Here is a 17,352-nt window from a genome sequence, read left to right on the forward strand (position 1 = left end):
TCCCTGCATCCTCCTCGGATGGTCGTCGCTGTGGCTCCGTCGCGGTCGCCTGGGTCGTCGTCATCGAGCCGCTCCATCTGTCGTCCATCTGCGCCGTGGGTTCCTCCTCCATCGCCGCGGCCGCCTTCGTTCGTCCCCAAGGTGGTGCTGATGCCTTCACCACCATGGCTCCTCCCTTCATCAGCGCCGCCGCCGATGTACAGCATCCTGGTTGGGGACTGGGCCTCCATCAGACTCATCCTCCAGCCTCACCGTCCACCTCCTGAACCCCCTCCGGCCTGCCCCCTTGGATGTTCCTCTACGGCGCGAGGACGCGCCTTGCCGGAGGGGGGCGGTACTGTTACAACCACCGGTTCCTGCACTACACTTCCCAGCATCCCCTCTGCCCTGCACCTGCACGTCATCTCCATCACACGCACCTGAAGACGATCATCATCAGCACTCATTAGGACTTGTATATTACCACTCACCCTGCACTCTTGTCTTTGCTGGTAATTGTTGTATGCTAGTGTGTGTTTTATCTCCTGTGTTCCCTGTATGCTACTTTGGATTATCTAGTAAAGTTGGACTTTGATCGTATTCTCCTAGTCGTGCGTGTTTCTACACACCATTAACGTAACAACTATATACAACACCAGACGTTATCTTTCTGCCACTTTAAATGCTCAAGCTCTTTAAATCACTATTGGTTCTGATTGGCTGTAAATGTTTTTTTTATCTATCAGATGGAATAAAAATCGTTTTAAAAGTGATTCCAACAATATTGTTTTTCTGTGCCTTTATGGTTATAATTGAGGTGTGAACTCATTTCAGAACTATATTGTTATTTATACATAGATATCATCCTTGGTGTGAACGGGCCTTAAAGGTTATGAGAAGATAAGAATGCAGCCCTGTTTAACAATAATGTATATGACTGAGATAAATGTATTATTAATCCTTAATAACAAGACAGATTAACAATCGGACAGGTACACACTCCTTGTGATTCTTCTTTATTAGAACTATTTGACACATTTTAATGTAATATTAAAGACTTAAAAACTGAGAATTATATCAAGTGAGCAAAAATATAAAATTAATCTAAACTATCAATAAGATACTAATCCAAACTATCTTATATTTTATCATCTTCAAAGTGGCCCACCCTATAGATTACATCTCTGCACATCAGCCTTAAAGGCCAGTTCGCACCAAAAACGATAACTATAAAGGCGACTATATTAGCGTCCACACCAGCGGCAATATCGTTTTGTACATTATAAGCATATGCTGCAGTAATGTAGTCTGCTGCTTAAAATGCCTGAGCCCTTTAAAGCAGGAAGGATTCTGATTGGCTGTCAATGTTTTTATCATTAGCTGGAAAAAATTGTTCTGAAACTGATTCTAATGAGGATTAGTTCACTTCAGAATTAAATTTCCTAATAATTTACTCACCCCCATGTTATCAAAGATGTTGATGTCTTTCTTTCTTCAGTCGAAAAGAAATTAAGGTTTTTGAGGAAAACATTCCAGGATTATTCTCCATCTAGTGGACTTCAGTGGGGTTCACCGGGTTGAAGGTGCAGTTTCAACGCAGCTTCAAAGGGCTCTACACAATCTTAGCCAAGGAATAAGGGTCTTATCTAGAGAACCGATCAGTCATTTCCTAAAAAAAAATATATACTTTTTAACCACAAATGCTCGTCTTGCACTAGCTCTGAGATGCACCACGCATTACGTAATCATGTTGGAAAGGTCACGTGTGACGTAGGGTAGGCGGAAGTAAGGCGAAAATCTTATTTTCTCTTCCAACTTCAAAACCATCCGACATCGTTGCTTTACCTTTTTTTTTTTATAAAGGCTGTTTGACTTAGTCTTTGCAAGTTCGCTTAGACACTGGATCGGTACTTTCCCCTAAGTGACACGTGACCTTTCCAACATGGTTACATAATGCATGGCGCATCGCAGAGCAGTGCAAGAAAAGCATTTTTGGTTACATTTTTTTAAAAAAAATAAAAAAAAATGACTGATCGTTTCACTAGACATGACCTTTATTCCTCGGCTGGGATCGTGTAGAGCCCTTTAAAGCTGCACTGAAACTTCAATGCTGGCCCTCAACCCGTTGTACCAAGTCTACTATATGGAGAAAAATCCTGGAATGTTTTCCTCAAAAACCTTGATTTCTTTTTGACTAAAGAAAGAAAGACATGAACATCTTGGATGACATGGGGGTGAGTAAATTATCAGGAAATTTTAATTCTGAAGTGAACTAATCCTTTAAAGGTGCCCTAGATTCAAAAATTGAATTTACCCTGGCATAGTTAAATAACAAGAGTTCAGTACATGGAAATGACATACAGTGAGTCTCAAACACCATTGTTTCCTCCTTCTTATATAAATCTCATTTGTTTAAAAGACCTCTGAAGAACAGGCGAATCTCAACATAACACAGACTGTTACATAACAGTCGGGCTGAACGCCCCCAATATTTGCATATGCCAGCCCATGTTCCCAACAATATGAAAGGCATTAGACAAGCGCAAGCAGTATTAACGTCTGGATGTGCACAGCTGAATCAACAGACTAAGTAAGCAAGCAAGGACAATAGCAAAAAATGGCAGATGGAGCAATAATAACTGACATGATTCATGATTACATGATATTTTTAGTGACATTTGTAAATTGTCTTTCTAAATGTTTCGTTAGTATGTTGCTAATGTACTGTTAAATGTGGTTAACGTTACCATCGTTTCTTACTGTATTCACGGAGACGAGAGCAGTCGCTATTTTCATTTTTAAACACTTGCAGTCTGTATAATTCATAAACACAACTTCATTCTTTATAAATCTCTCCAACAGTGTAGCATTAGCTGTTAGCCACGGAGCACAGCCTCAAACTCATTCAGAATCAATGTAAACATCAAAATAAACACTGTACTTACGCGATTAGACATGCTGCATGACGAACACTTTGTAAAGGACCATTTTGAGGGTTATATTAGCTGTTTGAACTTTTTTTTTATGTTGTTTTAAGGCAAGCGTGAGCTCCGTGGGCGTGGAGCACGAGATTTAAAGGGCCACACACCCTGAATCGGCTCATTTCTAATTATGCCCCAAAATAGGCAGCTAAAAAAATGAATAAAAAAAAATCTATGGGGTATTTTGAGCTGAAACTTCACAGACACATTCAGGGGACACCTTAGACTTATATTAAATCTTTTAAAAAAAAGTTCTAGGGCACCTTTAAGATAGCTTAAGAGCTATATCTTTATCTTTAGTTATCGTCCTCCTTGGACAGACAGCAACAGACGTTTTGTCAGGTTTGTTGGATCGGTGTGTTACCCGCTGCCGTCTGTGATTTAATATTGGTCTTGGAATGTCTGAGAAGTGACATACTGTAATCTGGTGGCTGTCAGCATTGGTCTGCGTCTGTCAGTGCAGTGCAGTGTGAATTGGCCTTATGAGATGCATCCTGGAGTGCTTTTCATTGGCACTGTGACAGGACTCACCTGAATGGGGCATCATTTGAGTGGCGTTTGCTTTGGCCTGTTGCAGAGCAGAAACCCACCGCTGACACTCTCCCTCTGAATATGCCTTCAGGTGATAGCTCCGCCCTCCACTTGTCAACACAAAGTGATAGGTATCGCCTATCTCTATGTGCACCGTCGCCAAGGTAATCGTGCCTCGGCAGGTGTGTGCCATTTCTGCCTGAGTCCTAAAGACAAATTCACCCATACACAAACACACAATGAGAAGGATTAAAGGAGCAACAAACTAGCTGAAAGTAATTGGAAAAGAGTCACAGATCAACACCATATACTGGTGATAGACTGATATAACCAGACTGACTAACATAATTGTATCAGTTCCAACATCCACCAGCAGCCTTGTCAATAATTCATGCACATTTTCTGTGCAAATATTTATGAACTAATTTATAATTGAGAGTTATTATTGTGTAAAATAAATGTTTAACTGTATTATTATGAGTGAATTTATTATTGTGAATAATTATGCTGTAAAGAATTATTTACTTTTACATTTGTATTATTTTGGGTGGATTTATTATTGCAAGTAATTATTGTATAAAAATAATACAAATATAAAAGTAAAGAATTCTTTACAGCATAATTATTCACAATAATAAATTCACTTATAATAATACAAACAAATTATTATTTGCTTTTATATTTGTATTATTTTGGGTGGATTTATTATTGTAAGTAATTATTGTATAAAAATAAGAGCTGAGAAAGCCAACATATTGTTATACTATTTAAACTATTTTAAATTATTATTATTATTCTGAGACTAAATTTAATTTATTTTTATTATTTCATTATTATGAGTGAATACAGTGTCCTCCACTAATATTGGCACCCTTGGTAAATAAATGCAAAGGCGGATGTGAAAATCAATCTGCATTGTTTATCCTTTTGATCTTTCATTACAAAAATTCACAAATTTCTATCCTTTCATTGAAGTTAAACAACTGATAATGTGGGGAAAAGCTCATTATGCCTGATGAGTTTGAAGAACACCTGATTGGATATCAGAGACCATTCCTTCATACAGAATCTCTCCAGATCCTTCAGATTCCCAGATCCATGTTGGTGATTCTTCTCTTCAGTTCATTCCACTCATTTTCTTTAGGGTTCAGGTTAGGGAACTGGAACGGTCATGGCAGAAGCTTCATTTTGTGCCCAGTGACACATTTTTGTGTTGATTTGATGTTTGTTTTGGATCATTGTCCTGATGGACAATCCAACCATGGCTCATTATAGGATTTCTAGCAGAAGTGGTCAGGTTTTGATTTTTATCTGTTGGTATTTGATAGAATCCATGATACCATGTATCTGAACAAGATGTCCAGGACCTCCAGCAAAACAAACAGGCCCACAGCATTAAAGATCCAGCAGTATACTGTATTTAACCGTGGGCATGGGGTACTTTTTATCCATGTGTGCACCAAACCCATCTGGTGGGTTTGCTGCCAAAAATCTCCTTTTTTTAGTTTCATCTGACCATAGAAGCCGGTCCCATTTGAAGTTCCAGTCTTGTCTGACAACTGAATATGCTGGAGTTTGTTTTTGGATGAGTGAGGAGGATTTTTCTTGAAACCCTTCCAAACAACTTTTGGTGATGTAGGTGTTGTTTGGTAAATTTTTTTTAGGCTTTCTGACCCTAAGAATCAACTTATTTCTGCAATTCTCCAGCTGTGATCCTTGGAGAGTCTTTGGCCACTCAAACTCTCCTCCTTACTGTGCATTAGGATGATTTAGATACACGTCCTCTTCGAGGCAGATTTGTAACATCTTTAGTTAATTGGAACTTCTTAATTATTGCCCTGATAGTGGAAATGGGGATTTTCAATGCTTTAGCTTTTTTCTTAGCCATTTTCTATTTTGTGAAGTTTAACAAACTTTTGCTGCACATCAGAACTATATTCTTTGGTTTTCCTCATTGTGATGAATGATTAAGGGAATTTGGCCTTTGTGTTTCCTCATGTTTATACTCCTGTCGAACAGGAAGTCATGGCTGGACAATTTCATGTTCATGATCACCCTGGTGTGCTAAAAAAGATATTTTACTCATAAGAATTTCTAGGGGTGCCAATAATTGTGGCCAACATGTACTGGAGAAAAAAACATTTATGTTTCATAATGTGAGTTTCCCCCCTGCTTTCAACTGTTTTACTTCTATAAAAGGTTAGAATTTTGGGAATTTTTTCAATGAAAGATCAAAAGGATAATGCGGATTTATTTTCACAGCCGCCTTTGCTCATATTTATAAAGGGTGCCAATATTTGTGGAGGGCACTGTATATTATTGTTAGTAATTATGCTGTAAAACATAATTTACTTTTATTATTAGAGGAATTTATTATAGTGGTAAATTATTGTGTAAAAAAAAAGTTAAACTATGAGAAAGTTATACTATTTAAAATATTATTATTATTATTATTATTTTAAGACTAAATTTAATTTATTTTTATTATTTTATTATTATAACTGAATTTATTATTGTGAGTGATTATTGAGTAAAATATAACATCATTAACATCATTTGTATTTTTTTTATTATTATAAGTGAATATAATATACTAAATATGCTAAATTTTATTTTACTTTATGTACTTAATGTATTTCTGCAATGTTCATCACATTGCTATTACACTCTATTTTATCCTTTATTTTTATTACATTATTGGTACCCCGCTCACATCAGCATTGTCGTTAGCCACTGAAAATCCCAGACTGACATACTGGTCAAATACTATATGCTGGCTGCAATAAAATAACTGCAGGATTTCTGAGTTCATGAGTGCTGAATCAGAGCGTCATTAATATCAAATCCATACAAAATCCAGATACACTGCAGCAGCAAGGCATCATTTACAGCTGCATTAGAGTCACGCTTGAGTACAACATAGCTCTGGTAATAGCATTCAAAATACAATATGCAAAACTCATTAAAATCAGGCATTTTTAATTCAGGAAAACATAATGTCCCAAAGGTCTGTAATGAAATTACGGCAAATTTATGATATTGAGCCTTTAAACTGCTTCATACAGATGGACAAATGTTCTTGAGAACTTACTCAGACCATGCTGGAGAACATGATCATCAGGTTTTACACAAACTTCAAGAGTTCATGCCGCTTAAAAGAGACTCCAAATACTAATTAATTGTGAAATTCATGTCCTTTTATTATTATTATTATTATTTTACTTAAACTGATTTGCTGATATTTTTAATGCACAATTTTGTATTAAATGAGAAAACATTGTCACTAGGTATTGTCACTAGTGTTCTTAAGTTAGAACCCCACTACATAAACACACTGTATAATGTGTATTAAATAGTGTTTCTCGGTTAGGCCTTTGCAGAAGGGTGGAAACTTGATCTAGGCTAGTTGCTTCAGATGTCCCCATTACTAATTATAAACAGGAGAAGCATTGTTGCAGCATGGACAGCTAATAAATGACATGTCAGTGGTGCCCACAGGTGCCAACACAGGTAAGAGGCCTTTTGGTTAAAACTTCTGAGCAACTCTTACCCTAAATAAAACCACACAGATAATGTACCGCGGGTGAAAGCGGTGACACAGCAAAGTCACGCGCGCCCAGAGTCTCGAGTGCTCCTCGTGCGCATCAAATGAAACGCAGTGCACGTACCTGTAGTAAGACAGGAGGCCGTTGCTCAGCACGAACCACCGGCGCTGGTAGCCCTTCAGGTAGTTGGTCCATTTAAAGAGCCATCCTTTATAAGTGTCCGGGCCGGGACCCTGCACACCTGAAGGAGACGGAAGGGTCCGCACCACGAGTTCGGTCATATTAACCGTTCACCGTTGGGATACGAGTGCTGCTGTCTCACCTCTGCGGATCGCGCGCCAGACACCTGCCTTCGCATGTATGCAACACGTTTAGGGTATGAGCGAGGAGTCAAATTTGCGGTCACAGCGAAGAGAGGCGGCGCTTCTGAGAGATGATGGAAAACTGATGCTACTTGGGGAAACACAGTGGGTGACGTAGATGCATCGCGGACGCACAGATTGATCAGAATCTGCTATATGACGTAAAGACATTAGTGAGGAGAGCGGATGCGAGGATGCGCAGGCTTTTAAAAGCTAAAGCATGCATCCCGAGATAAGCTTGTGATGAATGCAGGGCTGCATATCGATTAAATTCTTGATCCTTGCATTATGGCATTTGGTGTTGCCAAGTCATGAACAGATTTCTTAAACGCAGTTCGATATACTATCCGCAAGGTGGCGCTACAATGAATACAGCAAACAGTGTCTTTACTATTTACTCGCATTCATGTTCCATTTTTTCCCCCTGTGGAATACAAAGAGAGAATTAAGGATCGCGGCTCTTTTCGTATAACTATAATATTTGATTTGCCATTGGACTAGTTTTGCTGCGCAGACCTGGCAACCCTTCATGAGGAGCAGGTTTGAATAAACTCCTAAAGCCTGTTCACACAAAGATCGCTATATGGCTTCATAAGAGCTCATCAACCGTTCACAGTGAACTAGCAGAGTGAAGACGACCCAAAAATTATCTTTTGTTCAATGCAGGGGGGAAACCACATCATACAGTTCAAGAACGAAGGCAAGTACTTTTTTTTCCAGAATTTTATTTTTTTTGAGGTGAACTCTTTAACACTGCTTGAAATTACATAGGGGGCTGAAAAGCATCAGTTATTTACATTATTCAGTTACACAAGATGCCACACTGTTCAGGTAATGTAATGACAATAAATGCAGAACAAATACATGGCATAGTTTTTTTTTTTTTTTTTCAGCCATGCATTTAAAAAACAAAAAACCAAAACAAAATGGTTTTCATGTTTATTCAACAGAGTAAACATGAGTAAAGCAAATGTGTGGTATTGGGAATTTAAAAAAATAACCTCACAAAGTTCCACAAATACGTTTTTGACATCCAAATGGCACACTGAACACCCTGCATTTACATGTGCATCTGGTTTCAATGACAGTTCTTGACCAGAAAAGCAAGCACAAAACACAAAAAGTTTTTAAAAAAATAAAACGTTCACTGAGGACAAACGGCAAAGCAGTAACGAGTTCCATACTAACCATTGATAAATATGGAATTGCAACTTTAAAATCATTTGAAAATGAACAAGATTAAAGATGTTGACCAGCGAGGTATAGTCTCTCAATATGGTCTCTCTCTCCGGTCCTGGCGATGGTCTCCCCTGCAAAATAAAAACAAAAACCACATTACTGTTCCGTTTTGTGGCTACAAGACCTTCATACTCACTTCATATCAGTTTCTTCATACTCACTTCATATCCATTTTGCCAGGTGGTCCCATTCCTCGCCCCCTTCTTCCCATGTCATCCATAGGAGGGCCACCACGACCTCTTCCTCCAAAACCACCTCTGTCCATGCCACGGCCTCCTCTGAAGCCTCCACGGTCCATACCTCTGCCCCCACGAAAGCCGCCGGGTCCCCCTGGCCCTCCACGGTCCATACCACGGCCGCCACGCATGCCACCTGGTCCACCACGACCACGATCACCACCTGAATCCCCAAAAGACAGCATTTGAATATTAACAATGCAAACATCTGAACCACCACTTATTTCGGTCCTGAAAGCTATATGAGATATATAAAAACATTATAATTATGTTTTATATATATATAAAATGAGAATATAAAAAGACAGTAACCTGGAGGAGGAAAGGGAGGAGGGCCAAAGCCTTCAGGTTTGGGTGCTTTGCACTGGTTACACTCCATTCTCCAGGCAAAGTTTTGGTTTCCACATCCCCTAGAAAATCAAACACTCAAAATCAGAGGCTGAATGGAATACATGAATCGTTGAGTATCATTGCACCACTACTGAAATACGTACGCATTTGGACACTGCCAGTCTCCTGCCCTCTGCTGCATGTTTCCTCCAGTAGGTCCTCCACGGCCCATTCCTCTGGGACCTCCACGTGGCATGAACCCTCCTCGATCCCCACCTCTGCCCATACCACCGCGACCCATCATTCCTGCAGGAAAAAAAAAAGAAGTAAATTTCAACTTAAAATGCTTAGAAATGCAGTTTTCTGTTGCTTCTAAAATAGCAATGAAACAACGCACCTCCTCGTCCCATCATGCCACCTCGGTCTCCTCTCATTGGCATGCCTCCACGCATCATTCCCATCATGGGCTTGCGTCGGGCCATGGACACCTTTAGCTTCTTCCCCTGGAAATCTTTTCCTAATGAGGAAAAACAATTTCAGTTATCTAAAGGACTGAAGGAAAAGACATTCAGGATTGATTTTAGTAAAGACGAACATACCATCAAACCACTCAACAGCTGCTTTAGCAGATGGAGGCTCCTCATAGGACAGGGTGGCATCACCTTTAGGTTTCCCAGTGTCTTTATCCGTGTATATGTTGACAGCAGGCAGGCCCGTCCGTTTGTTTATCTTAGAAAGAAAAATGAAACAATATTCAATCATAAGCTTCAGGAAATCCAATAATATGCATGATGTAATAGATGGTTTCAGTAATAGACCAATTGTAACATAAAAAAGGGGGGAGGGGGGAGGGGGGGGGGGGGGGAAGAGCCATCCATCTTTTCCAAGTCATTTCATCATGAAGCTAAATCAAGTCATTTCAATGAAAAAAAAAAAAACCTATCAAGTACCCTAATGATTCCACTGTGCTTGAAAAATTCAGCCATTTCTTCCAAAGTAGCATTCTCAGTCAGCCCAGTGATATAGATAGTGCTGTTTTCAGAGTCATCTTGCTCCTCTGGCCGTCCTGTAGAGAACACACAGGGTGTTAAAAGCAGAAGAATGAGATAAAAATGGACCGAAAAGGACAAATATCCCCAAATCCAAACCTACCCATGTCACCATCTGTTCCGGATTTTCATTAAGCAGGACACCAGGAGAAAAAGAAAGTGAGAAACAAGTTAGTTTACAAGCTGAGCTCCTCAAGCACCTGACAACATTAAGCTACCATTTCTTGGTCAAGACTGCCCCGGCACACTTGCTCTGACCATTCAAAGACATAAAAAGACAAAATACCATGGTGCTGTTGACCCAAGAATGGTTTGATTGTCAAAAAGTATTAAGAGGAAACTATTCAAAAGCTACCTAGTTTTCATTCCAGTGTGCCTTAAATAGAAAAATATATATTTGCAAAACCCTTGAAAAACCAAGGACCCAAATTGGACTCCATACCTGATGATATATAAAATTGAAAAAGTAGTAAACACTGAAACGGTGATGCTCTACATGGCTGGGTTGGCCATTTACCATTAACTCCTAAATATGAGAGCAAAAATAACCTTTCATTGGAGTCCACACTCAGGATTTTTAACCAATAAAAAATAGGACTGAACCATTCCTATATGACCACTGGAAAAATCTGAACTCTTAAATTTTAGCCGGCAGTATAGTTTTGCAAGGCATTAATTATTTCCCTTCTGTAAAACACCCATAAAAAGGTGGAGAATTTTAGTGTATGGTCTTGTGATTCTCATTAAACTTACCACCAGGCTTAATGAAGCCACCTCTGTCTCCAGCGATGCTGGGGGGAATAAGCGAAGATATGAAGGCGATATCCCTTAAAACAGCCACTTCGGTACCACAAAAGGGGTAATGGGGGTATTTGCACAGTTCTAACTGACTCTTAACCCTTGAAAAAAAAAACTCCTAAGCCCCCCTTATAAATACACAGTATTTCTGAGAGTAACACTCAGTTGGGGTGCTGTAGCATTACAATGTCTCTGCCCTTGGCCTGACTTGCTCGATTTACAAATTAATGACATTAGTGGCTGAACAGTATTGGGGTTGTATGAAGCAGAAGTAAGGGTTGATCTTTATTACTACTGTAAGTGGAAAAACCCAGAAATTTATACACTGAAATTGGGATTTAATTGTGTCAGATGCAGCCTTGCTACCAACTTTAGGTGAAGACTAATGCGATTGTGTAATATTTAAAACTATACAAGTGAACTCTTGATATTATATGGCAATTGATCCTCACTAAGGAGCTAAAAACTCAAAATGCAGGAGTAGCCCATTTGTGGCTGCATCTGAAACAATCTGCTTACATAAAGCTGGTACATGCATTTTAGTCAAATAAAAAAGAAAAAGCAGGTAAACCATTAACACCATTTTTCTCTTTACATAAATGTTTCTTATAATTACACAACACAAAAAAAAAAAGTTTTGTAAAAAAAGAAAAAAGGGAAAAAAAAAAAAAAAAAAAGTCAACTTGTATGTTCAGATAATTATTACAATTTTTCTTTGGTTGCAAAACATGATTTTCTCATTCCTGTTGGAAAAACACTTTTGGAACACCTCTTGACACCACCAACTTTAAGTCCCCATTTCAAAAGGCTGCCGGCCCAGACTCAGAACTGAGTGGTACTGTAAAAGTATTGATGTGTTTACATGGCTCTCACTTTGTTACCTGTAGCGTATAAATGCGACAAAGCATGTTAAAGAAAAAGTTTCATAATGCACAAGACAATTGCAATCCAAATGTGTGACAGATAAAGAAAACATACCCTTTAATAGGGAAAATGAATGCAGTGTATTTTCATGGATTTGAACGTAGCTTCATAAATATAGCTTACTTTAAAAGTAGTATTGTACAACCTCACTGTTAAATAAAGCTACAAATAGATATTAAAAACAAAAAAAAAAAACGCCTGCATGTTTAAAATAACGAAGGGATAAAGACATTCTGTACTAAGTTTTGTTTCAAGCATCACTGCATTCACTTTCATATTGGTTTTGCGTTAGCTCCTTGCTTTTGGCAGCATTATAAGAAGTCTTTGGGAACCAATATTCTTGATTATAAAAACACTTAATTTTATGCAAACCAGGCCTATTAAAATCATTTTCAAACTCTGCAGAGTAAACTGATATTTATCGTGGATGCTAGTAAATATCACCCATGTTAACACGTTTGTCTTTCAAAAATAACCCTAAATTTCACTTACCGTTGAGTGACTAATGCACCTTTTGAATTTATCCTAAAGGATCATACTATGCATTGACAATCTTATTACAACCACTTGGAGCACAGATCTTTTGAATTGTGCCCTCTCGATGTTTAATTATCTTGTTCCCTTTTCTAGCATATTAAGTCCTTCTTGTAAATTAAGATCCCACAAATATATTTATTATAAGCTGTATAAATGAGAATTATATTTTTTCCCAAAGCACATTCTCTATCATCTTACCTTAGGCCATAATGTAGGGTTGTAACGGTATACTGGTATGATAAATCACGGTATGACATGATTACCATATGACACATTTCCTTATCTTCGATATTGGAGGAAAAATAATAACCAGACAGAGAATCTCACCAGAGCATACGCAACCTCTTTCCACTTGACTGCTTAGACTCTCAACTTGCTCCACCCACATGTATAACAGAGAAAATGTTTTTGCATAACAGCCTTTTTCTCTATTCCCCGTCAAAAAAATTGCATTTTGGGAAGAAAATTAATCGAACATGTTCGCCTAATACCATCCCTCTGTGCAGGTGTGTCCCATTTATAACTTAAGGCTGTATGATTTCTGAATTGCAAAGTGAATCTCAGAATCCGGTCGTGAAAATGGAATATACAGTATAATGCAGAGGTCACGATTTTAATTTATTTTACAGCTCTACTTTGGATTTATTCATTCATCCATCCATCAAATTGAGTATTTAGCTCAATTTGATGGATGGTTGAATCCGAAGTAGAGTCGTAAAGTAAATTAAAATCGTAATAAAGTCTATTGTCTGTGAATAAAGTGCAAAAAGACTTCTTTATAAATATAGTTTGCTTGTACTGTGTGCCTCTAAGAATGAGTGGTGCCATTTCATCTACTACACACTCAAGTATGCATGATGCTCATGGTGTTTTGATCTGCCGTCTCACAATATGAGGACATGAACACATGGACATCTCCAGAACTGCTCTGAGAAAACGTAATGAGCATTTCGTCATTTTGAGAAAAACCATTGTCAAATACACTCTGAACTTCAAAAGTCTTCACTACAACCCATCAAAAATGTTGAAAAAATGATTACATAAATATAGTTCTACTGTACAATAGAATGTACTTATCAAAATTAAAAAAGCAGCAATAAAAGATAATTATTTAAAACTAATTAAATTGTTAAAGTTTTATGCATTCATTTGATTACCAACACTTTGGATCATGTATTAAAATGAACAGAATACAGAAAAATTTAAAACAGACAGACCAGAATTTCTGAACAACATACATTTTATAGGACTCCATTATAGCCTACTTATAGTATTAATAATAATTATACTATTAATTATTTTATTATTAATATTTAATACCATAAGTTAATCTAATCAATTTTAATTGATTAGACATTCTTTTGATTGAAATTTTAATAAACAAAACAAATGGTTTCAAATTTGTTATAATAAAGTATTTGTTCAACCCAAAAAACCCTCTCTGTTTTCATTCAAGGGTCATTACAACTGGTGATAGTTATAATAATTGATTGTTTAATATACCATATACCGTGAAACCTTAATATTTTCTAAGATGGTTATCATACCGTTACAACCCAACCATAATGAGGCAGAGCTGAGAGCAGCAGCACTTAATTCAGTTTGGCATCTTGTCAGAATAACTGTGACCAACAAATAAAAATAAATAAATAAAAATCTTTAACACTTAAGATTGTAATGTGTCAAAAAAAAAAGTCTGAATTGTTACAAGACAAATTACAGCATATAACCTAAGCTTTGGCTGCAAAAAACAAATAGTAACATTACTGCCAATTTATGAATATAGCACAGCTCTCAGCTCTGTATGGCCTCTTTCAGCTCCTGTCTGAGGGAAAGAGAAGTGGTGAGGTGAGACTGCACAAACGCAAACTTACCCCATGCCTCCACGGCCCCCTCGCATGCCACCACCTCCTCGCATCATCCCCCGGTCAAACCCACCCCGGCCACGCCCGCGGCTCTCCCCCCCTCCCATGCCTCGGCCCTCTCCAGGGCCCCCATATCCTCCGGATTCAGGGCCCGAGTAGCCACCTCCGCCCATGCCGTTCTGATGGTCTTGTCTGTAATTGCCTGTGAAGTAAAACTGTCAATTAAGTTTTTACACTTGACTAACAGTCTCTACCAAGTCACTACCAGCAGACTTACCATACTGGTTGGGTGGTTTGTAGTCTGACTGGCCATAGCCTCCTCCAGTACTGCCTTGCTGTCCGTACTGACTAGCAGGTGGCTGTCCATATGACCCAGAAGGTGCAGTGTAGCTGGAAGGGGGAGCTTGCTGCTGCTGGGGAGGAGTTTGTTGATAGCCCCCCTGCTGGCTGTAGGAGCTCTGCTGTCCGTAGCCTCCTTGTTGTCCCTGGTATCCTCCCTGCTGCTGCTGAGAATAGGAACTTTGCTGAGGCTGCTGGGAATATGAGCTCTGCTCATATCCAGAGGCCTGCTGGCTGCTAGAACTGTAACTGCTGAAGGGAAAATTAAATAAATGAATAAATACAATTTACAATCAGTGACCATCACAAATTCATTAACAAACGTTGAACAAACTATGAAAAACAGAATAAGCCCAATACCTGGGTGGTGCAGCAGATGCAGGCTGTTGCCCATATCCAGGATATGCAGACTGGGCACCGTAGCTGGTCTGCCCAGCATAAGAGGTCTGGTTATTGCTGGTGGTTGTGGCAGCAGCAGCGGCGGCAGTGGAGGAATCGTAGCTGCTGCCTCCATAACCCTGCACAGGCTGACTGTAGCCCTGCGGTGCAGCTGTAGTAGCATTATAACCAGCTACAAAAGGTAAAAATCAACAAGTCATTGAATAGATGCGAATCGCTTACAGATTGGAGAAATTCAGTGCTGCTCGAACAAACACAAAAATGGACCAAAGTCAAAAATAACACACCGCTGGCTGGTGGCTGCTGTCCATAGGATGATCCATATGGCTGCTGGCCATAACTGCTTGAGGAACCACTGGTTTGAGAGTAGGTCGAGTCAGCCGGTTGGCTGTATGAACCATAGCCTTGCTGTTGACCATAGGACTGCTACACACACACACACACACACACACAAAACAGCATATACATTAAGTAAATTATCCAAACAAACAGAATGCAGAAAAGAATAGGTGTGTGTAAAGGAGACGGTTTACCTGAGTGCCCTGTGCATAACCCTGTTGTGAGGGCTGGGCCGCATAGGAGCCATACCTGATAACAGAAGATGAATTATTTCCTAATTATATCACTGACAAATGACAAACAACTATTATTATGCAAGAATGTGTATATTTGACAAACATTTCCATGATTATACATTTACATATTTTACTCACCGTCATGTTATTTTAAATCTATATGAATTTATTTTTTCTGCTGAATAGAATATGATATTTTGAAGAATGTGTGTAACCAAACATTTGATGGGCCCCCATTGATGGAAAAAAAAAAAAAGTTACTATGGAAGTCAATGGAGCCCATCAACAGTTTGCTTTCCCATATTTTTCAAGATATAATTGTGTTCAGCAGAAGACAGACATACTTACAGGTTTGGAACAACTTCAGGGTGAGTAAATAGTAACAATTTTCATTTTTGGGTCAACTATCCCTTTAAAGTAAAACAAACTTTGTAGAGACTGCAATCACAGTATAACTAGAAAAATGTATAGTAGACAAACTTCCATGGAAATTGCCTAAAATAAGCTTTCCTTTTTTACTCTGGGAATCCGATTTGTAATACATACCCCTGTTGGCCTCCAGCCTGTCCGTAACTGTTGTAATCTGCGAGAAAACAACATTAAGATTAATTTAAAATATCAAGTCTATCAAAGCTAGAGCAAAGCTTTGGAACAAAAGCAAGGCTGTGGAAATGGGTCACCGATTAAAAGACAGGTAGTCATATACACTGCTCATGTTGGTTCATTCAAAACGCTAATAATGTACGAAAAACAGTCAAATGAGTATTTAAAAAAAAAAAAAAAAAAAAAAAAGTACATTCTTGAGAGAATTTGAGAGAAAGGGGGAGAGGGGGTTGGGTTTCGATGAGCGGAAAGGGGGAGTGGAATTAATGATTCTCTTTTCACATTTTATACCAAATGCTGAAAGACATATTGTGATTAATATTTACGGGATTAAGAGTATCAAAGGATTATTTAAATACGACACATCTGAACACCACTAACCACAGACATACGAGCTCGCGTGCTAATAACATTTAGCCCGCTTCTTAGCTCAAGCGTTGCCAAGCAACAGACCGGCACGTGTAAATTGGTGCTAAAACTGAAGTAAGCGGCGTATTTTTAAGTAAATTTGTGTGATATTAGCTAAATAAATTATTTGGATGTGTCAAAAGCAAAGGAAAATGTAAAATTCCGCAGTTTTTCATCCCCTCCCCCATTTCCAACGCAGACGGACCGAACCGGCTTGAACCACACCGGCGAACATGATAAAATGAATATTTTATGGTCTCAACGCGTTTTATGGAACACTGTAACATAAATTACGATAACTATAACCCGATACAAAATGATATATTCACAATGGTATTTTCTAAAATCTCTAATATTCAATAAAAAAGTACAAAAGGTTTTACATTACCCTTACCTGCAGCAGACGCCATTTCGTGTGCCTTGCCTTCTGTTGCGAACTGCGCATGCGTGGATGACACTCTTCAGGCGCTACCATTTAATTAAGCGGGGGTGGACATTTATTACAAACGTTATCATTTCGCGATTAGTTGATATGAAATGCTATGTATGTGTCTAAACGTTATATTTGATGCACTTTGTTTGGTAAAGCACATCATAAAGGAAAAAAGCTTAATATACAGAAATTAAATATTGCTGTTAGTGGATTCGTCCT

The 17,352-nt window shown here is 38.5% G+C and overlaps 2 protein-coding genes across 5 annotated transcripts in view; both read right to left on the minus strand.

Moving 5' to 3' along the window:
• LOC137028852 (oxysterol-binding protein 2-like) overlaps positions 1 to 7,317 on the minus strand; it is a 30,323-nt gene extending 23,006 nt beyond the window's left edge. The window contains exons 1-2 of the mRNA XM_067398157.1: positions 7,160 to 7,317; positions 3,492 to 3,697 (exon numbers count right to left, since the gene is read on the minus strand). Of these exons, the coding sequence (XP_067254258.1) occupies positions 3,492 to 3,697; positions 7,160 to 7,317 (364 nt within the window). The remainder of the gene's footprint in view (positions 1 to 3,491; positions 3,698 to 7,159) is intronic.
• An 800-nt stretch (positions 7,318 to 8,117) lies between these two features.
• On the minus strand, positions 8,118 to 17,130 carry ewsr1a (EWS RNA-binding protein 1a). 4 transcript variants are annotated; one of them, XM_067398161.1, is made up of 16 exons: positions 17,095 to 17,130; positions 16,236 to 16,272; positions 15,648 to 15,702; positions 15,402 to 15,540; positions 15,076 to 15,286; positions 14,654 to 14,964; positions 14,386 to 14,578; positions 11,006 to 11,043; positions 10,356 to 10,367; positions 10,154 to 10,269; positions 9,803 to 9,932; positions 9,601 to 9,720; positions 9,368 to 9,509; positions 9,186 to 9,283; positions 8,799 to 9,036; positions 8,118 to 8,708 (listed from the first exon to the last, which is right to left on the minus strand). In XM_067398161.1, exons 1-16 carry the CDS (start codon positions 17,108 to 17,110, stop codon positions 8,669 to 8,671), a joined length of 1,896 nt encoding a protein of 631 aa, XP_067254262.1. In that variant the 5' UTR covers positions 17,111 to 17,130; the 3' UTR covers positions 8,118 to 8,668. The 4 variants fall into 4 exon arrangements, with proteins under 4 accessions (XP_067254262.1, XP_067254261.1, XP_067254260.1 ...); XM_067398160.1 differs by having other exon boundaries at positions 14,654 to 14,967; XM_067398159.1 differs by having other exon boundaries at positions 17,089 to 17,124.
• Positions 17,131 to 17,352: the final 222 nt, after the last annotated feature.

The sequence above is a fragment of the Chanodichthys erythropterus genome, chromosome 10 (assembly GCF_024489055.1).
Source record: "Chanodichthys erythropterus isolate Z2021 chromosome 10, ASM2448905v1, whole genome shotgun sequence".
NCBI classification, from domain to species: domain Eukaryota; kingdom Metazoa; phylum Chordata; class Actinopteri; order Cypriniformes; family Xenocyprididae; genus Chanodichthys; species Chanodichthys erythropterus.